General features: G+C 41.1%; 1 protein-coding gene across 2 annotated transcripts in view; it reads right to left on the bottom strand.

The window, feature by feature from the left end:
* Nucleotides 1–24,287, bottom strand: part of TMTC3 (transmembrane and tetratricopeptide repeat containing 3) — a 65,672-nt gene extending 41,385 nt beyond the window's left edge. For both annotated transcript variants that reach the window (XM_018556734.1, XM_018556735.1), the window contains exons 1-7: nucleotides 24,200–24,287; nucleotides 20,546–20,766; nucleotides 15,336–15,554; nucleotides 7,683–7,782; nucleotides 6,664–6,779; nucleotides 5,060–5,232; nucleotides 3,477–3,729 (exon numbers count right to left, since the gene is read on the bottom strand). In XM_018556734.1, the coding sequence (XP_018412236.1) occupies nucleotides 3,477–3,729; nucleotides 5,060–5,232; nucleotides 6,664–6,779; nucleotides 7,683–7,782; nucleotides 15,336–15,554; nucleotides 20,546–20,734 (1,050 nt within the window). In that variant the 5' untranslated portion in view covers nucleotides 20,735–20,766; nucleotides 24,200–24,287. The remainder of the gene's footprint in view (nucleotides 1–3,476; nucleotides 3,730–5,059; nucleotides 5,233–6,663; nucleotides 6,780–7,682; nucleotides 7,783–15,335; nucleotides 15,555–20,545; nucleotides 20,767–24,199) is intronic.
* Nucleotides 24,288–26,188: the final 1,901 nt, after the last annotated feature.

Genomic DNA, 26,188 nt, shown 5'->3' with positions numbered 1-26,188 from the left:
ATATATATTCAAAATACATATATGATTAAGGAATACACATAAGACCAAATATACAGAAGACATAACATAACACAACACAACAGAGGTGACAAAATGCTCGGCTCAAGACTCCAACCAGAGGTCGCCCACCCTCTCGCTCCTCCACACGACCCAACGCCCAGTGTCGCATCACCGCCCCCTGGGCTTTGACATTGCCCGAAGGTCATTCCTGACAAAGCTGTGCGCATTCTGGAGAATCCCTAAATTAGTACCAGCCCGCCCAGGTCACCACGAACTTGTGTGGGGATCCGCGCATCGAGGAAGTCAGATCCTCCATCGGACTCACCCACATCCCCACTGGCGGCGGTCGGGTCTGTCTCCACAGGGCTGGGACACAGGCCCGAGCAGCATTGAGCATGTGAATCAGTATAGAACGCTGATAAGCTTTCCGTGAGATTGGGGCCAGGTGAAGGAGGTATACCGCGGGTGTGAACGGTATTGACAGGACTGTAATCTTCGTCACCAGGTCCGCAATTTGGGACCAGAAGGCTACAACCCCGGAACATTCCCAGAAGATATGTAATAAAGAACCCTCCTCCTCCCCGCACCTCCAGCATGCCGCCGGGACCGAGGGATACATGGCGTGCAACACCTTAGGAACTCTATACCATTTGGTCAATAGTTTGTAGCCAGCTTCTTGGTATCTATTAGCCATGGAGGATTTTAGTGCAAAGTGTATCACGCGGTCCACTTGTGCCGGGCTAAATTAAATCCCTAGATCCGCGGCCCATTGCCTGATGAAATAGGGAGGAGGAAGGTCCGGGGGGCTACGAAGGCTGTAGGAAGGATAACATGTGTCTCACAGGTTCCGCCTGCTTGCACATTGTTTCGAAGTCTGTTCACCGTCTCAGTGGGGGAGTCCCCGCCTTCGTGGTGCACAGATAGTGGCGTATCTGCAAGGTGCTCCATGTCCGTAATGGCGGGTCATGGATTCCCAGTATCTGGGACATAGACATCCACTGCCCCGACTCTTAAAACTGGTATAGCCTCGTACGGGCCGAGGCTGTAAGCTCAGATGCCAGTGGGTTATGCAGACCCAGAGGAAAGTGCGGGTTTCCTGTCAATGGTACGGGGGGTGATGGCTGGGGGGAGATACCTGTCAAGGGTAGCACCCTGCCTACTGCCTGCATTGTGGCCCGGACCAGGGGGTTAGACCAGATCCAAGGGGCATTCTGTAAGGGTATCCCACATCCCCCCAGACCCAGAGGAAAGTGCGGGTTTCCTGTCAATGGTACGAGGGGTGATGGCTGGGGGGAGATACCTGTCAAGGGTAGCACCCTGCCTACTGCCTGCATTGTGGCCCGGACCAGGGGGTTAGACCAGATCCAAGGGGCATTCTGTAAGGGTATCCCACATCCCAGCTGTTCTAGTGTCACCCATAGCTTATGCCGGAAGTTGCAGCACCAATCAGTCACCACGGATAGGTGTGCCGCTTTGTAGTACATCACCGGGTCGGGAAAGCCAAGGTCACCCGCCCCCCTAGATCTGGACAAGAGCTGATGTCTTAGGCGGGCCCGTTTGTTCATCCGTAGATAGGCGAGGAACCGGGAGTGCAGCTAGCGTAGAAACGTGGCCGGGACTACAACAGGTAACGTCTGAAGGATGTACAATAATCGAGGCACGACTGTCATTTTTAAGATGTTGTTGCGTCCTAGCCATGTGAACGTGGGTCGTTCCCAAGAAGCTAAGTCTGTGAGAATCCGCTTTCGGAGCGGAAGAAAGTTTAGAGCGAACGTCTTACGGATGTCCGCGGGTAGGAGAACTCCCAAGTACTTGATGCATGTATCTGCCCATCTAAAGCGTAATGATTCCTTCAGTGTTACAACCCAGCTATCAGGGAGGGAGACGTTTAGCGCTTCCGATTTGCTCCAATTTAGTTTGAAGTCCGTCAATTGACCGCATATTTTCAGGGCCTGTAGTACATTGGGCAGAGTGACCTCAGGGGTCGAGACATATAGCAGCAGATCGTCGGCATACGCCGCAACCTTGTGTTGTCTGCCACCGCAGTCTAGACCCCTAATGTCCGGGGAGGCCTGGATAGTCCTAAGGAGCGGTTCCAGGGTGAGTATGAAAATGAGGGGGGAGAGAGGGCAGCCCTGGCGAGTGCCATTTGATATGTGGAATGGCTCAGATAAGGTTTCGTTGACCCGCACTACAGCCGCTGGATTTGAGTACAGGGCTCCGATCCACTGCCTCATGCCGACCCCCAAACCAACATACTCCAAAACCTCTCTAAGGAATGCCCATGTAAGTGACAGCAGGAGAAGGGGCTGTGAAGTGGATCGGGCAATGTGGATCACATTCAGGGTTCTGATGGTGTTGTCCCGGGCCTCGCGACCAGGGACAAAACCCACCTGGTCCTGTCCAATGAGGTCCTCCAGGGGGGGGGAGCATACGAGAGGCGAGTATACGGGTAAACAGCTTGAGGTCGACATTTAGTAGCGAAATGGGCCTATAACTAGCACACTGAGACGGGTCTTTCCCTTCTTTCGGAATGAACGTTATCTGAGCCCGGAGGGAATCGTTAAGTAACATATTGCCCTTGAGGATGGAGTTGAATGCCCCCGTGAAACGGCTACCGAGAAGGTCACGTAAAGTCTTGTAATAGGTGAGGGTAAAACCATTGGGACCAGGGGCTTTACCAGGCTCCGAGTCGGTCAGGTAAGCTCTGATCGCCTGTATCTGCGCTTCAGGGTCATTCGGACCCGTTGCGGGGTGTAGGTTGTACAGCTCTGTAAAAAAGGAGTGGAATTGGCGTGGATCAAGTGACTTTCTATCTTCTTCCTCCCACAATGCAGTGACGAGTGCCACAGCAGCTAAACATGCCTCTTTGTATAGAAAAGTAAGCCATACCTTTACCTCTGATCGAAGCTGCACACATCTTTATTTCTAAATGTGTTGAGAGTGGATTCATAAATTAAGCCATACGTTTTGTTCTTTAAATGCTGCAGTCATCCATTATATTGGATGTTTTAAAATACTATCGGTGCCAGACAAAAGTGCCAAACGAAATGAATAATACATGTACTCATACTCTGCCAGAAAAATAATTCACTGGAAGCTCATAAGGCCCTAATTTACTAAACAGGCCAATACTGGGCTAAACAGGAAAAACCAAAAATAGGAACAAAGTTGATGTATATTTCTTAAAAATAGTCCTACATGCTTACAAAACACAGATAATTTACATACATTTCACACACACACACACACACACACACACACACACACACACACACTTTACTATTCTCCTATTTTTTAAATTTGTAAAGCAGCCCTGGAGGAGATTAGTCTAAGAAATAAATCACCACTTCTTCCTGTAGACCTAGTAGAAGATCAGAGAACACATATTTGGTAACCAAAGGGGAGAAACAGATATGGATGGACCCTCCCATAGCACATGGACTGCCTGCAGTTACACCATAGAGGAAACTTACCATAAGCACAGTCTTGGATGAATCACCTGAGTATCTAATACTGAAAACCACCAACGAGCCAAGAAGAATAAAAAATACCAAGGTAGCCAAGTTCCTTATATCCAAGAAACTTTCAACCAGTGGAATAGTTCCCATTGTCCAATCACAGCACAGCTCAGATGGATTTAGGAGAAGCCAAGCATTCACAGGGAGCAGGTAATTAAAAGTTAACTGTCTTGCAGGTGTTGAGCTGACAGCAGCTGGATTATCAAATCTAAAAATAAAACAGAATTTGATATATCATATTACTTGTAATCAACAAGAGCGCAAATTATTCGGAAAACTGTATTTTACTGTAGGGCATACATCAGTCCTGTAAGCACTGTAATTCTGTCACTGTACAAAGTGAAATAAAAAGGTAAAATTAAAGCTATTAAATGGTTACCAGTTCCTATGACAAAATAATTCTACACAACATATATGAGGTTTCTTGAATGGCAGTTTTACACATGGCCACTGGATATGGCTACAAGAGGTTAGGGCAGGGGCGTATCTAGCACGAGGCAAACAAGGCGTTTCCTCCCCTGCACAGCGTACAGGGGAGGAAAGAGAGAATGATCGGGACGATATGCTATTTGTTTCTACAGTAAGACGTAAGCATTCATGCTTTCCTTACCAACTAAATCCAAAACAAATCTAGGCGCATATAAGGGAGGCTGGCATTTAGTACAGTATAAATATGCAATGGATATGAAAGAGAAAAAATGCAGTTAAACAACACAATGCCAAGAAACAAATGCAAATGCTACAGTCAGAATATCTGCTCAGTTTCCCTAAAAAAAAAGAAGCTATAATAGTTTAGAATCAAGTTGCTATTTTTTTTTTTAAAGAACAAGTCTCATCTTGTATTATTTTTCACAGCGCACTCACCTAACTCCCACAGTATATGTTGCTTTTTATCTCCTGGCTCTGTGTGATGTACAAACTGAGATACAGACTTTGACAGCTCACTCCTCTTCATTTCCGACCACCCACTTTCCAGACACAAGCAAGGTTACAAGAATGCAGAGGGAGGGGTTACAGTGTCACATGAATCAGCAAATGCACCAGCACTGGAAGGGCAGCCTTGTTTTGTGTCTGGAAAGTACAGAGACAGGAAGATAAGAGGACATCTCCTTTGCCGAGCGTGGTCGGGAATTAAGAGGAGTGAACTGTCAAAGTCTGTATCTCAGTTTCTACTGCACACTGAAGCATTGGATGAAAAGCAACATATACTGTGGGAGTTAGGTGTCTGGAGGCAGGACATAATTTTTTATTTGGAATTATTATACTTCTTTCAGAGTTGCATACCAGTAATCTTCTGTTGCACAGAAAAATACATTTGGAACACAGTGGTCAGCTATGGTAAACTATAAGAAAAAAAACTAATATATATATATATATATATACACACACACATTTTATAAAACACTGACAGGCAAATGTACAGTAACCGCACAGAAAAATTTAGTTTGAATATATTTAAGCAGTTATTTTGTACTTCTACATTCCAGAAGTACAAGATAACTGCTTAAATATATACACAGACAAGAAATTAGTCTCACCTTGTGAAGACCGGAAGCTGTGACTGTATGACCTGAACACGGACTACAACAAGGAGGAGTGTGCTGAACATCAGAACAACAAGTTTAAGGAGTGTTTGAAGTAGCGAGTATGGTATGCTTCCTTTACCCAACAAAATCTGCACAGCAGTGTCCCACAACACAGGTAACGTGTACTGAAAACATAAAAAGAAGAAAGGTTAACAAATGGTGAGGCTTATCAAAGCTGTAGGTGCACAAATACACAGAATAGTACAAAACTTCATCTGAGTACCATATGCTACATTTATACATCCTGCACTTTCCCACATCTGGGCCTACTACTGTCAAGACCCAGTTATCAGCTCGACGGCTATGGTCCAGAGTCTGGATTGCAGGAGCTGAAGTTTGCCATGTGAACACCTGTTGGTCTTCAATCATTAATTTGATAAAAGTATGATTTTTTTTTTTTTGTAAAATAAAACTTGAAGGTTTAACCCCTATTAACGCCTTTTTTGACCTTCTGCCCTTAGTTGCAGCCATTTCACTTGTCAGAGACAAAATGCTGTCATTAAAATGGGACAAATCAGGAAATAAAATTTGTACTTTTATCTACTAGTTGTTTTAAAGCCAGCACTGGTTAAACTTGGAGAAAATGATTACACGTTTACTTCTGATTCCATTCCAGTGGTTTTATACATAAATACACAGAATGTGGAAAAATCGGCAAGTATAGGTTAACTGCATATAGCGCCATCCACAGTGAAACATTAAAGGCCTCTGGTATTCCAAGAAAGAAAAAAAAAAAACAGCCCTCCTTAAAAGTCCTACAATCCTGTATGTCCTCCATCCACATTATGTTTGGATTCAACATAGTCTGGGAATTTCTGTTGGGTTTCCCTTTAACTCAACCTTCTTTTGCACACTGCCTTAAGTGAACCAATTATTTTTGACAGTCCTTCTTAAAATATACACATTGTGTATGAGGTGCATACTCAACATATTCAAGACCATCGAGTCTCAGTGTCTAGACAGGCCTTTCCGAACCTTATTACCCCAGAGGAACCTTTAAAAAGAATATTGTTGGCCTTGGAATCTCTCATCAAATGGGAGATTAATCACCCACAGCTAATGGGATCCCTAGCAATGTTCAGAGATCCTACGGTTCCATGGAATTGTGGTTAAGAATTGCTGGTCTAGGACTGTCCAAAAAAGGAACTGTATAATCAGCAATAGGGTATCGGAGTTCAAATTCTAAGATAAGGTCTCACTTTCCTTTTCAGGTTCCACAGTACAGGCTATATTTCCCTCCGTTCGCCTAATATTTACCATTATGATTTGATAATTTTTTTAAAAGAAATCTGAGATAAACAAGGATGCTGTCACTGTATTCCTCACCTCGTCACACTGATCCTCTGGCTTTAGGTCTCTCAACAACCATATGCAGAGAAATACTTGTGCCTTTTCTTATCTACATACTTGTTTCCCTACGGCGTGGAGCAGAGAACCAACCTAAGAGCCCAGCATCTAGCATTTTCAGAAGCAGCTTTATTTCTCCCATTACATATTTACTTCAAGACATTACACATGTGGCATCATATTGCACACATCTGTCAAAGCATTCTTACCCCTTGTGCAATGAAGACTTCATAGACACAACAAATCCCAACAACAGTAATTCCTTGCTCTTTACACAGAGTTGCAACCGCAACAAGGAACACAGCAGCAACAATTGGAGTCCAAACTGTAAAAACAGAAATGAGTTTAACAAATGCTCATAGTTCAAAGAAGAGGTTCATTAAACATGTGAAATATCAATTGAAACCATTGGCAAGCATGTGCTATTAAAAGATGTGCAAGTCTTATTGTGTGTGATGTATAAAAGGAAATTATTAATTTTTCTACAATTTGACATTAAAGCCCAACTCCAGGCAAAGCTCTTTTTTGCTTTAGATGCAGTGGGAATAGGGTTAGGTCCGCCATCAGGTTTTTAATGCTGGCTGTGTCCTCATTTGACAAACTCCTTTTCAGTTTTTGTTTGAAAAAAACTGAAAGTTGGGCGGAGGGAAGGGGGTCAGATGGGCAGCACAGACAGTTATAAAAGTGATATTTCAATTATAGAAGGAATGATTACCTGTGCTAGTTTTATTGCTATATCTGCCCTCATCTTACTTCTACTTCCTGCCCAAGTGATGGGTATCAGCAGAACAGGAAGGAAAAGGAACTCTCATTACTGAGGTTCTGGCCTTTTTCTGCTCATCCAATCAAAACAAATCCCTGTAGAGTTAGGCTTCAATTTCAACGGCAATCTAGGAGATGCAGCTTGATCAACACTACATTTCTCAGCAATGATGTCCAAGGTGTGCAGCATAATTAACACCCATTTTCATGGTGAACACAGGCTGACACTAAGGACTTGAGAAGACAAAAGGAACACACCTCTGCAGTTTGGGTCTGTTGAAATCTGATGAAGTGTCTGTATAGCGTGTGTATGGCATTTACCACAAAACACAGAGGAAAATCCTGCATATGCCTCCAAAACCCGGGGAGCAAATCTGTGCTTCAGATGCAGCTACACTATATGCCAATGTGAACCACTTTTATGTTTCCTTGTACATGCAAATAGGTCTATAGGTTTAATTCTTACCTATTGAATTGTCTGGGCCCTTAGATTTGGTATATGATAGAAATGCAGCAAGTAGGAATATAGAGGACAAAAGTTCAGCTCTACCAACAACTCCAGTAACCTGTGGGAGAAGCACAAGGGACAGGCTTTGTCATTTTATTATGTAGAAGACATAAAAAAAAAAAAGCTGATATCTGGCTACTACAGACATGACACACATGACTTTCTGATCATTAATCTTAAAATATCTCTCCTTTAAGCTTTAGCCCCTATTGAGTGAGCATTTCCAGAGAGTTTAAAAAAACTTTTTGTTGTGTTTTTTCGCTACTTTTTTCAGGCGGTTTCAGGCTTGACCACATTTGTTTTAGCCAATGGAAAGTTATTATTAGGAGGCAGTAGTTAGAGAACTATGAGGTGAATGCTATCCACACATCCTCATAGATTGAGCCGACCTGTGACAAAGTAGCTGTTATAGGTCGGCTATATTGATCAGGAAGTGAGCGAAGACATACCGTCGCTCGCTCACTTTCCTATCATCTCCCTGCAGAGAGTGTTGACTGTCAGTCAATGCTCCCTGCAGGGATTCCCCCTCCCCTCTCCGATCATCGAGCAATGACTAAAGGAACGGACGGGTGAGGGCGTGGACACAGCTGGCTCTGCCTCTAGATAGACAGAGCCCGCTGTCACTCACGCAGCTGGGTGGATCCAGATAGTATTGTTGCAATAGCCCGCTAAATACTGAGCTTTGGGTCACGGGAGGAGGTTAGTACATGTCCTCCCGTGACCCTAGAGAGAACTGTGGGGAAAAACACTTACCCCATAGGTCTCTTTCAAGAGCTAAATCGCGAAAAAAACATGCATTACAGGTTTACCCATAGAAGTCTATGGGGCCAAATATATGCAATTCCCCCGGAAATGAAGCTCATGTACATTTCCGAGCTTCAAGCTACCAGCAACATGCGACAAAATGCTCAACTGTGAACAGGCGCTATTGAAAATAATATAATGTTGAGCATTGTCACGCTTTCGGAAACAGGCAACAACATGCTGGGAATGGGGGCTTAGGACTGTAAAACATGGCATCAGAAGCTGAACAGAGGGGAAAGAAGGTTAAAATTTCAAAAATGCAGCCCATATCATTTTAGTGTGGCACAGAAAAGCAATTACTCTAAAATATCATCTAAATGGAAAAAAAGTCAGCTTGATATACTTTTTCAGCTGTACACATCATGGTATACTCAGTGAGTAGTAGGAATAGGGACCAAAGCTAGGTATATAAAACAGATTTTTTTTATTTTTTATAGAGCGATCTGAAAAAAAAAATATTCTCTAACACACCAGACATTTAATAGCAACAAGGAAAAAGCAAATTATTATGTGTAGTATAGCAACATGAAGTGAAACTCGAAAACGGTTTCCATTTGACATTTTATTCATCTGTCTCTCACAGATGCCTAGACATGGCTCCCATATTTCAGTGGGAGTATGAGGACCTCACAAAACAAAAGTGACCATTACTCCTGACAGAACAACCCCCTGCCACCTCTAAGGTATGCTCACTCATCTATGCTCCCTAGCTGATTCCATGCTGAAGAAGTTGTCCCTGGCTAAGCTGCAGTGTTGGAGGTTGTTAGAGCTTACCTGATAGGATGATTTCACTCCCCACCAATGTGACAGTGTTTGTATCTGGTGACCACCCACTCTAATCTGTACACATTTACATGGGGAAGGACACATGCTGCACAATACCAGGATGCCTCACTATGTCAGGGCAAAGAAGTGAGGAATTCAATGGAGGGGGGAGGCGGTGAAGGAACACAGAAAAGCTATTATACCGTGTTGGGAGGGGTGAGCTGTCAGGAGGCATTGCCATGTTGTCCTGAATGGGCAAAGTGACAGGGCCTCTTTAAAAAGCTTTTTAGAGATCTGTTTTCACTTTGAGTCTATTTCTGATAGTATAAAATAAAACAAAGTTAATCCACTGTGATCCAATCTTCTAGGACTATAAAACATGAAAACTTCCAAGAGGTTGAATAAATGTTATTGGAACTGACATTCCAACCACCAGCGAGAAGGAATGCCATAATAGTCTCAGAGCAGTGAAGCCGATACTATCCCATCTCCACAGTCAGTGACATTACTCCTAGAGAACTAGCAAGTAGTTCAGAGTTGGGGACTGTGATCCCATTACAGCCTTACCACAAAGGTGCTTGGCTACGCAAGAGAATACAAAAGATAAGTATTACTATGAGCCTTGGTTAAGTGTGACTCGATAACACAACATTTCTCTTCTGCGCACATTTCCCCAGGCCCCCTTCAAATTTGACGCGGTCATACAGAGCTGTGAGGCAAAGCAAAATATTTTACAGGGCAATTTTGAGTTCACGGTAAGCCAATGTTTAGGGATTTGAAAGAACAGTGTTTTCCTCATTTTACAGAATGAGAAAGTCTTCAGGTGCCCCCATGTGGTGAAGTGTGTCATGAAACACTCTTCTGACAAAGACATAAACCAGTATATAACATTGTTTTAAACTTAAGATCTCAAAAGGAGTGAAAAATGCATAGTTTCATTCAACAGCATCTTCCTTGCAATTATTTTCTTTCCTCAAAGGGTCACAGCTGGAAAAAGTTGGCCAAAATACAGAATGTATTATATAAGAAACTCAAATGCAGCAACTTTCACCAGTTGCTCAGATGAGATCACTGTATATAGCGAGTAAACAAAAAGTAATGAAAACCATTTGCCTTCTGTTGTGGGTTGCCTACTATCTAAGGAAGAAAATTATTACTTGCCATCTCCATTTTTTTTTTAACTACTAGGAGCTAGCAAAAGAACAAAAAACAGATCAGTTGAAAAGCAAAGGGAAGGTATGTGAATCTAGAAGGGCCTGCTTTGAAGTGGATCTGTTGCATTTCTTTGCCTGGAAAAAGCACAGGTTCAATTTAATCGGAGTTCTGTGTAAATCAATCCATCCGGAATTCAGACCTCTATCCCTTTTTTTTTTCTTCCCTCTTTAAAGTTTAACTAAGTTCATATGCCATGCATGTCTAAGAATAAGCGACATAACAGCTAATAAATGGAAAGCATTTCCTCTCTAAATATGGCACCTTGCAAAAGTATTCAGATCCTTGATCAATTCTTGACTTTTACAGATATGTTAATTTCGTCAATTAAACCCAATACATTTTTATTTACATTGCTTTCATGTAACAAAAAATATTTTACGAAACCAAGTCTACACATCGGGGTTTATTTATAAACAATTTGCCTGTTCACCCTGCAAATATGTGAATGTTCTCACTATGTGAATATATACTAGTATACCAGTAGTCATCAATGCCATAAAGGCCTAACAATGTGCCCATAGTATATCAGGTCTCCACTCTATATACTATGTTGAGATCTATGGTGGGATGTCAACCTACATGTATTGGAGGAAAGGAAGCACAGTTTTGTGACATAATTTTGCTGACATTACCCAAACTCCACCTCAGCAAGGTTGATTGACAAGGGCTGCACAAGAAGCTGCTACATTCTGTCTCAATCCATATTACTGCTAAAAAATTGGACACTGGTGCAAGGAACACAGGGAAATGCCATGGTATGCCACCATCATGTAAGACCATTCAACTTCTCCTGAAATCTGCTTTTTTTTTTTAAAGAAAAGTATCCCCCTAAACAATGTGAGGTGCCACATTTCAAGCTGAAAGGTACTTGTTTAATTTATTTTATTAAATAAATACTGAACAAAAGCAAGATGGTATAACAATTCAACAAAAGGTTAACAGGGTGACTGGACATATGTTTTAAGGAACCTGAAGTACAGATATGAAATAATGTAGAATTCAAAAAGCCAGTCAAATGCATCTAAAAAGCCAGCAGTACTGAAGGAGTCTGAGAACATGTGCTTGCTTTGAACTAATCCCAGCTGTATGTTTTTAGATATAAGCTACCTCTTTTCCTTGGATTTGCCCAACCCTGTAGTAAACATATGTTGTATCTCTTGGTAAAATCATGGTCTGTTTCACAACAAACCTTTTTGAAGTTACATTTCTTTAGACCCCCCATCTATCACCTAGATACATATGCAATGTATTTCTTTAAAGCTACAGATATTGGAAACATCTGAATTTAGTAGTACTAGGAAGAAGCAAAACTTTAAAATAGGCTCAAGTTTAATGGAAAAACTGTATACTGAGGGGTCGTAATAATTAAATACTGCACTACATGATGTCAATCAACAATGTTGCATGTGAAAACAAACATATGGATTATCCTGATTATTTGGGAAGGGGGGGCATGTTGTGGGAAGACCGGTTAAGGAATAATACCAATACGGAGAATTGCCACTACACAGAACTCACAATAAATGTGTATAATCTATCCGCCATTGTTTTGTGCATATGTCTCATATCACAACAGAAACACACACACACACTAAAACTTATGTCTACTGACAGCAGTGTGAATCATTTTTTTTGTCTGATCTATTTAAATAGACATAAAAAAATAAGTGACTAGCCTTGGCATATGCTATGGTCTTTTAGAATTGCTTACTTATTTAATAGATTGGTTTCCAGTGGCAGCCTGTGGTCTGGCTTGACTATTTGTGCATACCTGAAACTCCTCCAGGAGCATCCAGAAATTAAACACAGTAGCTGGAGTTCCAGATTTGTAAGTACCATCGCCATTAATGAAGAGGTGACATTACACACAAGCAATGCAAGACTCAGAAAGAAGAGAAGCAACTTTTCAGAGTAGCTGCTCACAAGCTTGACTTGTTGCAGGCTCTCACAGTGCCGCTGAGGGCAATATCTGGCAGTTGTGAAGGGGCGGTGCAGTGTAGTAAAGATTTTTACAAGAAGTAGCTTAGGCTAATGGAATACACATCATCATTAGACACATCAAATCTGCTTGGTGCTGTATCCTTGGGTAATACAGGTAACACAAGTTCATGTTAACTTATCCTAAATGTAGTGAAAAATGGTCTGCAATGTGGCTGTGCAAGGTGTTACAAAGTTAAAAGGTAAGGTTGTGAGGCTTTCAGAGCCGAGACAATTGAAAGAAAAATCTTCAACCACATATAGTGATGCATAACCTTATTCTTAAACTAAATCTAACCCCTAAAATAAGCCCATAGCACGTAACCAATCCCCTAAGCACTTGAATATTACCCATAACCTAACCCTGAGACCCAATTGTCCCGCTAAACTTAACTCTTAAGACTAAATTGACCCTTAAACGTCTAACAACTCTGAAACCTAATCCTTAATTGAATCCTGAAAATTATACCACAAAACTGAAAAAACACCAAATAAAGGAAACCAGTAATGAGAGAAACATGAAGACTACTATGCCTGACTTATCTTTCTGATAATGCTTGGATGTAATTTTGGACGGTCTTGCTTCAATACTCTAAATCACTTACCTGAGGGCTAGCTCACACCACAAACAGTGCGTTCCGGCCCGATCTGGATTACATCCCGGCTGGCTCCTTGCGTTTACGGGCGGTGCACTGAAGTCAATGGCACCACAGCCACACACCCCCGTCTGCAGTGCAAACGCCTGCACCTGACGCATGGCACATCAATGCCTGTGTTCCAGTCTGGTGCGCTCAGAAAAAATGCTGCATGCACTATTTTTTTTGACCGCACAAGAATGCAGGCATTGATATGTCACGCATTCGGGTGTGGGCGATCGCACTGCCCTGTGCAGATAAAGAGTTTTGACTGCATGATTTCCCAGGTCAGGCACTTAAAAATATTTAAGAATGAGATCAGCAATGGAAGCTTCAATACTTCTACCATGACAGGATTACATTAACGCATTTGTGAACATGTTGACAGGCTGATAATGACTCATGAGTGTGCTGCTGCTCCTTCATTCCCAAACAGTAGGCTGGGGGGGGGGTGTTCTTGGTCAAGCTGTGCAAGTTATGATGTAGAGTCAGAGATGCTGTCTGGTAAGGGTAACTGGATTGCAACAGTGGTTGAACATATATACAGATCATTTTGGCATTTAAACGAGTTTCCATACATGCATTTCAACCTGATATTCCCTTATAATGCATACTTACCTTAAAAGGAGAACTATGAGGCAAATGATTTCCACTCATCCTCATAGTTAGAGCCGACCTGTGAAAAAGAAGCTGTCACAGGTCGGCTCTATCGATCGAGAAGTGAGCAGAAACATGCCGCCGATCAGCTCACTTCCCGATTGTCTCCCTGCAGTGAGCGGTGACTGTCAGTTACTGCTCCCTGCAAGGATTCCCCCCTCCCCGCTCCGATCCTCCAGCGATGAGAGGAGGAGCAGACGGGCAGCCAGCTGTCACTCACACAGCTGGGTGGATCACGACAGTATTGTCGGGATCCGTCCCAGCGCTCCCAGTATGCCTGCGATATACTGAGCTTTGGGTCACGGAAGGAGGTTAGTATATGTCCTCCCGTGAGCCTAAAAAGAACTATACTAAAATATAGTTTAAATACTGACCCCATAGTTCTCTTTTAAGGGCTTGTTCACATCAACTGCAGACCAGATCTGCATGAGTTTCTGCACACGCAGTGCAGTGGGTTGTGCCGCGTTTTTGATGCTTTTCGGGCCATTTTTTAAAAATTTTAAAATGGGCTTTCAGTGTGTTCCAGAGCAGGTAAAATAGGGCTTGCTGCAGTTTTTTTACATGCTCTGGAACTGAAAGATGCGGTGTGAACTAGAGCCCAAAATACCATTGGACTACATTGGACGCAGTTTTAATCCGGTCTGTAACAGATCTGCTCTGCTCCTGGAACGCGCTTGGTGTGAACAAGGCCTCACACAGAACCTTTTTTTTAACGCAGAGGTTTTGAAGACAGCAAAGTAAGTTGTTTGTTGTATAATGTCTCTCAGCTCTTGATGGACCATAAGACTACTAAAACCAAGAGAAGTAGCTCCAAGTGTGCTAAGAACAATGTTAAGTAAGTGAAAGCATAATAATGACTTGACACCTGAAATTGGATCACAACACTATGCTGTCCAAAGTTTGGAGTCAGAATTTTGGGGGTAAGTGTATTTCATTGAAAGAAGCCAACATGTTTCTGGAGAGCAAACTCCTCCTTCCTCAGGGGTCTTTTGATTATGAATCACTGCTACAAAATTTGAATATGCAAAGCATCTACTCAATAGCAAGTACAGCATCCAGGAGCACCTAGGTCTGCAGTTGCTACACACCAGGCATATTCAAGAGACTGCATGCTTTTGAAACCAAAGGTAGCATTCATTCACCGTTAGAAAAGCCTAATGGAAGGGAGTGTTTTCTACCCATAAACAAAATATGCAACTTAATAAACAGCTTTAGGAATGCTACTTGTTTCTTTATATCGGACTCAGAATTTTGGATAGCCAGGTGTTCTTAACCAACCTGGGGTTCAATCAGGTTGTTGTTTGCACCTTGATGTTTTTGGAGCAGGTAGCAATAAAAGAGCTGCACTCACAGTTAGATCAGGATACACTGTTAATCAAAATATGAAAGAAAGAACCTTTTTAATTAAAATGTTTACCCGATACAATTTTAGGAAGTAACAATGATGTCACTCATTAGTTCAACAACCCTATGCAGCCATACTTTTAATGAAGTATAGATTTTTCAGAAACAAAAGGCTGCAATAAAAAAAAGACCACAAAATATATAGAATACTTACAGCCTCTGTATGTATTGGATGAACAGCAAACAAAAGAGCTGCAATCAGGCTTGTTTGGTTATCCAAGAAGAGTTTGCAAACCTTCAAGAAAATCACGCACACCACAGCATGGAGAAGCAGGTTTAAAAGATGGTAAGAGACTGCATTTAATTCACCGAACAAATAGTTCAGGCGAAAGGTCAGGACTGTAAGGGGGCGGTACGATTTATGACTTCTCTCCTAAAAAGAAACAGTTAAGAAGATTAAGGACATGCATTTGTCAGGTATAAAAATACTACATAAAAGAAAAATCAAACAGAAACGCCAATCATCTTGACCAAATTTATGTTTTAAAACTATTGAGTTGCTTTAGAAACATATCACTTCAAGTAAGTCCAGCTGGTGGTCATTACGTACTTACATTAGTGTTGAGAGTGCTGTCACACAGCAATGCAACAATAAAACCAACAATAAGAATCATGATATTTCTATTGAATTATAGATCAACTACATCTGAAAAAAAGGACAGTATTGTCATTTTTCTGCAATAAGTTATAGCTAGAAAAGACAATACTGGCCAGGGTTTACCAGTGTTCTGTGGCTACAAAGAATGTTAGGAGCTGGGATCAATCAAGAACAATTGAGAGTGAGCGTAGCCTCTAGAATTACATTTCCTAACAAGCTGGAGACATCTGTTAGAAATAGAGTGATTGTTACCATAATAGTGATCTTGTAAGAAGAAGAGAAAAAATAAAAAGTGTTGTGCTGTATGAATGTGACATGGGCTAAAACGTTCACTAATTCTATTAATCAGGCCAAGGCAGTACAAAAAAAGGTTTTACCATTCTGTTACAACTTTCTACATCAGTATTGCTTTAACCAGATGATGGCCATTGATTTCTTGAAAACTATAATAGTATTTGCTAGGGCTGCAACAACTAATCGATTAAATCGATTATAAATCGATAATGAGAATCGTTGGCAACAATTCTCATCATCGATTAGTTGTTTATCGATAAGTTGCTGCTGCTCTGCTCCTCCATTCTCCTCCCAGCTGGTGCTGGCTGCAGCGGTCTGTGTCCCTTTAAATTCCTGCCTGTATCGGCAGAGGCAGCGGGGGCACAGACTACTGCAGCCGACACCAGCGGGGAAGAGAGACCGCTGTGACTGCATTCCCCAGCTTGCCCCCCTACCTCTGCTGGTGGCCCGATCCTTCTCTGCCCCACCCCCTGTGGCTCCACTGCCGCGGCCCTCTTCTGCATCTACAGGCTCAGAGCCATACCCAGCCGTCTATTGGATAGTTTAAAATGCAGAAGCCAGAAGCAGGCTGGCTATTGCACCCGCCCACTTTTTCTTTCAGGGCAGTGGGCGGGTGCAATATGGTTACATACAAGATAGGGACTGTAGGTTTGTACTTAAGTTGAATTTGTATGTAAGTTGGAACAGGTACATTTTTTAAGTGTAACGCCAGCCAAAAAAACATTAGCCAATAGCAGGCTGGCTATTGCATCTGCCCACTGTCAATCAGCAGAGGAAGGGCCTGAAGGAGAAAGTTCTCCATCAGGTCCTCCCATGCTGATTGACAGCAGAGAGTGGGCGGGTGCAATAGCCAGCCTGCTATTGCTCCCAGCAATAAAGTAAAAAAAAAAAAAAAGTTAAAAGGAAATTTAATGTTTAAGCTAAAATTAAAAAGACTAAAAAATGTTGAAAAGGTCAAAAAAATAGAATAAAAGTTAAATAAAAATTAAAAATGCAAATAAAAAGAAAGGTTAAACTAAAATTAAAAATAGAAAAATGTTTTAGGGTGTATTATTTTAAATAAAAGGTTGGTTATTATATTATATTGGCTTAGAATTTTACAACTCACATTATTTAAAATCCATAAACGCATAAAAAAAACACTACCCCCATACACATAACAAAAATACACCCCCCGCAGGAAGGAGGCAGATCTATCCCTGGTGCTCTAGTGGGTGATTAGTGAGGTCTGCTGCAGACTTCACTAATCCATCCTTTCTTTCGGCCGGAGCTCAGAATTGAGCACCAGCTGAAAGGATATGAGTGCCAGTGGTGGCAGGAGCAGCCCTGCTGTCTACATTCGACAGAGATGCAGACCGTGTAGCTGCTCCTGCAGGTCAGGTACACGGTCCTTGACCGCGTAGCTGACATGTCAGCTGGTTGCGCGCAGGTACTTTGAGACCACTACTGTACACGTTGATGTCATAGTTTTTTACAGGAGCTTGCTACTGCTTTGATGCAATCATGGGTAGATCACTACCAAAGTAATTAGTTTGCATTAGTTATATGTTTGTGTGTGTGTGCGCACGCATCTTAATAAATAGGCACACAAAACAGCACCTCTTATTCACTACTCATACAGATTGTTACACTACAGACAGGCAGCTATATTCTCATTCACGCTGTATTTAGGCAGGGCATAATTCTTTGGAAGCTTTAAATTGGAACATCTGAAAACTGTTTTGAAAAGATCAGAGGTTATGAGAAAGATATTCAAGAATTAGATTGCATGGAATACGGTCAAATTTCCATCAATGTGTTTATACCTCAAAGTTTAAAAAGTGTATTTTTTTTGTTTTGGAAGATGCTGGTGTTCTGTATAGCATGAACTGAAGTCCAGGTGAATTACAGGAATAACAGAATAGATGATTATATCCAAGTAATTGGACATTTTCATTTGTGACGAGCCAAAGACTAAATGATTATAGCTGGTCTTGTAGAAACTTCTGAATATTACAGAACTTTCAGGAGGGTCTAATGAGTTGAAAGTGGTTATTGTTTATTTCTGGCAAAGCATTATACATTTCCTTGCACCATTTCCGTACATCTAAAAAGGTCTATTCTCTCCCATGAAAAGAAAAGAAAAAAAATGCATTACATAATATGTTCCGAACAGTTGCGCTGTGTACAAAACCCATAAAGTAGCAACACAATGCAGAAAAAAATGTTGATGTTTCTGTCTGCTGTCTCAATCCAAAACTAGGAGCCAAACCTCACTAGTTCAGTCTCATTCCAAAGGCCATGTCACAATGGCAATTCTGTCGCATGTGACACCTTACTATCAGCAAATCACCAAATTGCAACTTTTCATTTCTCTATTGGAAGTCACTAATGAGCCACAACTTGCTGGTTTGAGCAACAGAATTGCTAACATACAAAAGAATATGGACACCGGCACTCTAACTGCAGGTAGGATACGTCTATTTATTGATGTACATGCAGAAGTAGCAGCATAACATGATCAGTGCCACGTTTGGGGGTCATGTAGGATCCCCTTCATCAGGCAGAACAAAAGGATCCTACGTGACCCCAAAACGTCGCACTGAGCTTGTTATGCTACTTCTTCTGCATGTATGGCAATAAATAGACGTATTCTACCTGCTGTTGGAGTGCCGGTGTCCATATTCTTTTGTATCACTGAGACTGTGGCCATCCGTCGACTACCGATGCACCCATGTTATTCTGTTGGATGAGCGGTCAGGAGTGCAATGGGTACATGGACTGTAAGCAGAATTGCTAACAGGACACTTAAAGGCCTTAAAGACAAATTCACCTCTTACCTTAACTTGCAGGCCCTAAACTATCCTAAGCATAAACACCTCTGCCCAACTTCTTGCTTATCTCCACTGATAGTGGTGATCTCCCAAACTGTGTACACCTATACCTGTAAAATCTGGTGCCATGCTGCCAGCACCTGCATAGTAATGCCCCATAGACATTAATTAGATGTTGCTACAATAGTAGGAGTACACCCCATTCGAGTAAATGGGATGTTACTATGCCGCCTTTCCGTCCCTTCTTGCCTCTTGTACATTCCTATTAGCCAGTGAGGCTGCCCATCATTGTGATGGGCCAATTGCAATGTGTGGGAGTGCGGCTTAGTATCAATCTCTGCAACGTTCTGGAAGCGCCAGGGCCTGTAAGAATTGTTTAGCATCCAGCCATGAGGGGAGATGCTGCAGGTATATGGAGGTACCTCTTGATGCCAGAACTTTCTACCTAGAGCAATTTGTTCCACTCCCACTGACAAGAGTCTGTTTAAAGTGAACGTAAACTTGAAATGAATGCCATTTAGATTGACAATTTTTATTTTAAATAAAATACTTTTTAATGTAATCTTCGCACCCTAATCCTGCTGAGCTTCTGTAGTCTCTTTGTACTGGATTTATAAACCTGCAAAGCTTGCCCTCGTGTTATGAGATAATCACACTAACTATTTTGGTCTCTGTCATCCATTCTGTCCTTTATGTGCCCTTATAAGAAAACAGACTATCATGAACTAAATATCTATATATTTTCCTGACTTTCAACACATTAACACTCCCCTTTCTATGAACTCCTTAGGTTTCAGAAACTACATGTAATATGACAGATGTTTCTCTTAGTTCTTAAAATTTTCATTAGAAAAATTCTAATTTCAGACATTACGAGGCCAAAAACCACAACATAGACATCAACTTATGGTAAGACTGCGGCCAGGAGGCCGTGAACCTTCTAACTTCTATCATGTATTTTATATTGGTAATTTCATTTATGACGTATTTTGTACCTACTCAATTTGGGATGTAATTAATTATTATGCCAATTTACCTACCTTATGACTTCATGTATTCGCTTTGCTAAGCCAGAACAATTTCCTTTTTTTTTTTTTATTGTTCTCACACATGTTAATATAAAGCCTTTGATATCTGATAACAAGGTCTGTGATCCTGAAGAAGACTGTGTTCCGTATTGCCAGGACAGTACACACTTTATATCCATGAGCATAAACTCCAGTGATGGCTTTTATTATGCAGTGAATAATGCCTACACGATATATACTGAAAGGGCCAGGTGTAGTCCCCATTGATAACTCAAATGGTAGGCTAGAAAAAACGGTTGTCTCCCTATAACAGGAAGTGCTGGCATAGAACGTCATGGTTGAATCACCAGTTATCTTAATGAACATTGCATATTTAAGAATATTGAAATTACATTAACATGTTAAAGTTTATATGAGATGTTAGTGATTGGTTTTACACATACTTTTTTAGTTTAGTCCATCTATAGATATAACGGCTTTAGTTCTAAAGGGAGGGTTAAAATCGGTGTCAGGTTTTTATTGGTGTCTGTGATTCCAACATTGTGTGACAAATACATACAAATTATTCATTTTAAAGTCACATTTTTTAATAGGCAGAAAAATGCAAAAAAACATTTATAAAAACACTTACCTCTGACATTGGAGTCCCCCAGAAGTCATTTTGGAAGACCTTTTTAATTGGTGTTGAAGGATGCAGATCTTTATTATCCAAAATTGCAGAAACATCATCAAAAACAAAGCCACAGTACAGACTGTTCCAATAGCATGCTACGACGACACATAATAAAATGCTAGTTTCCTTCAGATTAATCTCTGCCATATTCCTATAAACTGTCTGTTAGACTTCAGTCACTGGAAGGAAAGAAAATAAAAAAATCGAAGACCATTATTTTTGTCCAAATGTAATATACATTATATATGGGTATATTCACGGTTTTGCACTGGAGAATGTTTTGTACATTTTCTAAATGCTAAAGGGGTATTTGTGTGCATCTAAAAATATGCAAACAGATACAAAATAACATATACATTTTCTAAGAGCGATTAAAGTAACTGTCATAAAAAGGGCACACACACACACAATACTGTGCAAAGGTTTTAGGCAGGTGAGGAAAACAACAGGTAATTTATCAACTTCATTAATATGCTCACACTTGGAGACTCGGATACATAGAGTTAGGACCACACTTTGCAGAGGTGCCTTGGCGCGGCAGTGTGGCTTCTACATATTTTTGGCCAAAAGTTTGTGCAACTAAAACCTCTGATTTTAACGCATACTGTTGACAGGGCTACTTGTTTGGTTGTAGGCTGGCTGGCAGGCTGAGGCTGGGGAAATTTGTGTTTTGTATTGAGGAAAACAATGCTGTAAAGTAAGAATATTTTCAGAAATAAAATTGTTAATAGTTTATTTTTATCAATTAACAAAATGGAAAGTAAATGAACAGAAGAGAAATCCAAATCAAATCAATATTTGGTGTGACCACCCTTTGACTTCTTCTAGGTTAAACTTGCACACAGTTTTTGAAGGAACTCGGCAGGTAGGTTGTTCCAAACATCTTGGAGAACTAACCACAGATCTTCTGTGGATGTAGGCTGCCTGAAATCCTTCTTTCTCTTCATGTAATCCCAGACAGACTCAATGATGTTGAGATCAGGGCACTGTGGGGGCCAAACCATACCTTCCAGGACTTCTTGTTCTTCTTTACGCTGAAGATAGCTCTTAATGACATTGGCTGTATGTTTGGGGTCGTTGTGCTGCTGCAGAATAAATTTGGAGCCAATCACACACCTCCCTGATGGTATGGCATGATGGATAATTATCTGCTTGTATTTCTTAGCATTGAGGACACCATTGATCCTGACCAAATCTCCAATTCCATTGGTAGAAATGTAGACTCGCAAGGAAAGGAACCTCCACCATGCTTCACTGTTGCTGCAGACACTCATTATTGTACTGCTCTCCAGCCGTTCGGTGAACAAACTGTCTCCCGCTGCAGCCAAATATTAAAAATTTTGACTCATCAGTCCAGAGCCTCTGTTGCCATTTTTTGCGGCCTTGTGTTCAAAAAGCCATACCTCCGACATGGAAACAAAGCTAAGCGACTCAACCATGCATAAAAATATAGGAACTGGGGTGCAGAAAATGGCAGCAGGCGCTGTGGACTGAGGAGTCAAAATTTGCAATATTTGGCTGCAGCAGGAGGCAGTTTGTTAGCTGAAGGGCTGGAGAGCGGTACAATAAGGAGTGTCTGCAGCAAAAGTGAAGCATGGTGGAGGTTCCTTGCAAGTCTGGGGCTGCATTTCTGCAAATGGAGTTGGAGGATTAATGGTGTCCTCAATGCTGAGAAATACAAGCAGATACTTATCCATCATGCCATACTATCAGGTAGGCAGGTGATTGGCCCCACACTTATTTTGCAGCAGGACAATGGCCCCAAACATACAGCCAATGGCATTAAAAATGATCTTCAGTGTAAAGAAGAGCAAAGAGTCCTGGAAGTGATGGTTTGGCCCCCACAGAGGAGACAGAAGGATTTGGGGCAGCCTACATCCACAGAAGATCTGTGGTTAGTTCTCCAAGGTGTTTGAAACAACCTACCTGCCAAGTTCCTTCAAAAACTGTGTGCAAGTGTACCTAGAAGAAGGAAATGGTGGTCACACCAAATATTGATTTGAATTTCTCTTCTGTTCATTGATAGTTTTTTTTTTTTATCACTTCTATTTCTGAAAGCATTCTTACTTTACAGAATTTTTCTCACCTGCCTAAAAGTTTTGCACAGTACTGTATGTGCTTAATATAGTGCACTAGGTTGCCAAGCTCTTTTTTTTATCTTATACTGTATATTGCAGTTTTGTACCTTCATAACTGCAGGTCAAACCGAAGTGTGGTCCAGCTCTCTTCCCAGCCAACAGTAAATTATCTGAATATCTCCATCCTATTTCTATGATAATGGAAGTGCATGCCCTTTTGGACCACTGATACATGGATAAATGGATATGTGCTTTAATCTGCAATTCCTTGAGATCCTCTTATTATCTCATACTCATAACAGATTTTACAGAAAGACACTGATGGCTGTCTAAGTCAGCAGAGGAGCATGGCTATGAATATCTTGGAACCTTAAGCCCATCTAAGGAGGATGGTGATCAAACTGGTGGAAGAAAACAGTTTATAGCCGGCAGCTCTGCAAATTTTTTTACAAGATCACCTCCACATATCATGTGATTACTTTAGTTATATATATTTTTTTTTTTTTCCTTCTAGAGCCCCTTATAAGAGTTGGCATTATAAGCTTGCATAAGCCTCTGGAAACTTTTCATTATACTGAAAGCAGTTAAAAAGGTAAAGTTGATAAAATGCGCCACATATTTATGCATTTGACATAAATATTTCCATTCTAGGTTGTCTTTTAACGAAGGCGGCAATGTCAATATGAAAGCGCTGGGTAATGGACCTGACCTAACTGACTGGTGGCCGATTTGATAAATCAAATGTAAAACATTTCTAGCATTATGGCTCTATTAGAAAGGCCTGCACCAAATTCATGACAGCTGTGCAACAAATTCAGTTAGTTCCTACGTGTGACAATTTTACATTCTGGTGCTATGGCTGCAACAAATTCATGAAGAAATACCACAATATCGATTATAAAAAATGTGGAGGTAAATAAGACCTCTTCCGTGACGGTGTAAATTGTGTCACAGACAAATTTCTGTCTGTAGCAATTATGCGACAGATTCACATACAGTATACCTTACCGCAGGGGTGAAGAAAAAATTAACATTGCCCAATCCAGAAGCCAAAAGGATTTTTTTTTTTAAGAGTTAGCTCCACTGACAACTATTAGAGAAAGCCTCAAAAGTTAGGCACCAGCTGTAATTTTTGAGGAGCATTGGCTACCTGGCTCCTGGGAATTGACCAACCTAGCCTAATGAGTGTCCACGACATCCTGTATGATTCCAGAGACTTTGTTTTATGCCAAGCAGTAAACAAAGGGATATTCCAACAAGTGGTGTACGACAAAGTTAGCAGGTCTAGTTTGCACCACAGGCATGTGTCCATTTACATCAGATTACCTTCGATCCGCCACGATCAGGTCCGTCAAAACAGAACTCTGTTTCGTTTTGTTTTCCGGACCTGGATGGAGTTGGGGGTAATCAGACGCACGTCCGTTTAGATCTGGCTGCCCGTAGGCTTTCGATCAGATCTGCCTGAAAAACTGACAGGGGGACCTGATTGGAATGCCAGTCTGCAAGGAGCCATAGGCATATACATTTATCTTACCACGAAAGGAATAACATGCTTTGGTCCCATGGGATTCATAACACCATTGTTGTCCATATGAGTGTCATTTGTTTTTCAAAAGATAAACCGAACACTGCAAATAAAAGAAAGAATTTGCAAATGTAAGTACAGTTGCAATAGCACAAAGTAAAATGCATTTCATGTTGCATCACAAATATAAAAAGGTACCTAGAGCCAGTTTGAGAAAAGAAGGCACATGTTAATTATTGGCGGATTATGAAAGAGCACTCTTCCACTTTGATTTTTACAAATATTTCCTACAGTCATTTTGTTTTCATATCGAACTTAACCGCAAAAAACAGACCCCATTTCATTGTTCACAACAGTCACAACACATTTTAGTGACAGAATCTTTCTAACGAGGGCATAGCGCCGAAAATTTACGAAGGGCTTTACAAGCACATTCACATCTGTCCCTGCCCTTAAGGAGCTTACAAGCCAAGGTCCATATCTCACAGTGTGGAAAGAAACCAAAGTACCTGAAGGAAACCCAAGCAAGCACAGGGAGAACATGTAAACTCCTTGCAGATAAAGACCTTCATACTTTGCGTTCATTTTTCCCTTGCTTGTCATCCATGGTCAGCCCATTGAGTAGCTTATGCAGCATTTTCAGCTGCAAGCACCCCATACATTTTTCTACATGCGCTTGTGTGCAGGAAAAAGCATTTTATCGTCCGCATTTGGTGTGCTGCTAACACGCAATGGAACTGCAACGCCTGTTTTTAGCGAGTTTTGATGCAACATAAAAGGGGACTAGGGCTGAAGCCTAGGTTTAACTGGAGTGTCCTATTCTTATAATTGGTCAAACTGATCTAAAAATAGACAGGATCATTATAGTATTACCACTGCTTACCCTTACCTTGCTATGTCCTTATTACAGTATGGTGCCAAAAATTGCAACCCGTAATGTACATGTGATTTGCACAGAGGCAGCCCTATACTGTACTGCTTTCAGTATACACATTTCAGCCCTATAACATAACCAATTCTCCCCATAGCTTCCAAAAAATGCAATGAACATGTCTCTCTAAACCCCTGGCATGCATACATGTCATTGTGAATACAAGCTGAAAGGAAGGTTAAAAAAATCAGCTGAACTGGAGCCAAAGCTGAACATTTTCATGAAAGTGCCTATGTTTGGAGGGTTTCCAGAAAACATAGAAGAAATGTTGGCAAGATCTGAGAGTATGTGCAGGAAATCTGTAATCCCTGTTTATAAGGGATATTAGTTTAAGTTTTCCTTTCTCATGAAAGAGCAATCAAGTGAGCTATAATAATATGTAGGACATGCCTAAAAAAATAAATGGCAAATAGGTTCTGCATGCAGTTTCAAAACTGAGAATTTGTGGAATTTAAAAAGGAGTGGATGGGGACACGGTGTATTTACTACTGATGTACCAGTTTACCAGAAACAAATAATTCACACATTAACTTGTGAGTAGTGCCATGTCTTCTCCTATAATCTTGAAAGCCGACAGCTGTCACTTCTCTTCTCTGAACAGATGTTCTCATTTGCTACAAAAACACAGAGGAATTATTATTCAGAAATTATAGTTGATTCAAGTTGTGAATTGTGTATGCAATGAGGAAACATCGACTTAGAGAAGAAAATGCAAGAAGCCTATTTGCTGACGCCAAATGTAAATTGTGAGTAGAAATACACATATCTCCCAGCTACAGTGCTTAAAGTATGATGGATAAAGAACTTGAGTAAACACACTGTTTGCATATGAACTAAGATGGTGTATATAGGACCTACACTTATAAACAGTCATGTTTATAAGTGGCTGATGTTAAAGCAAGCAGGAACAGACAATGTATCCAGGATGTCTGATGTAAGCAAAGAAGGCAAAAAGAGAATTTGTTCACATAATGTATGGTCTAAAAATCTCTATCATTAGAAAAGATTAGACTGGAGTTTCTCTGTGCTAAATATACAGAGCTTTACAGTAATGAGCAAGCAATTAC

Source organism: Nanorana parkeri, unplaced genomic scaffold (assembly GCF_000935625.1).
Source record: "Nanorana parkeri isolate BGI_ZX_2015 unplaced genomic scaffold, ASM93562v1 scaffold250, whole genome shotgun sequence".
Lineage (NCBI taxonomy): Eukaryota > Metazoa > Chordata > Amphibia > Anura > Dicroglossidae > Nanorana > Nanorana parkeri.
Note: the sequence above shows the minus strand (reverse complement) of the source record. Positions and strands in the feature narration are given on the sequence as shown.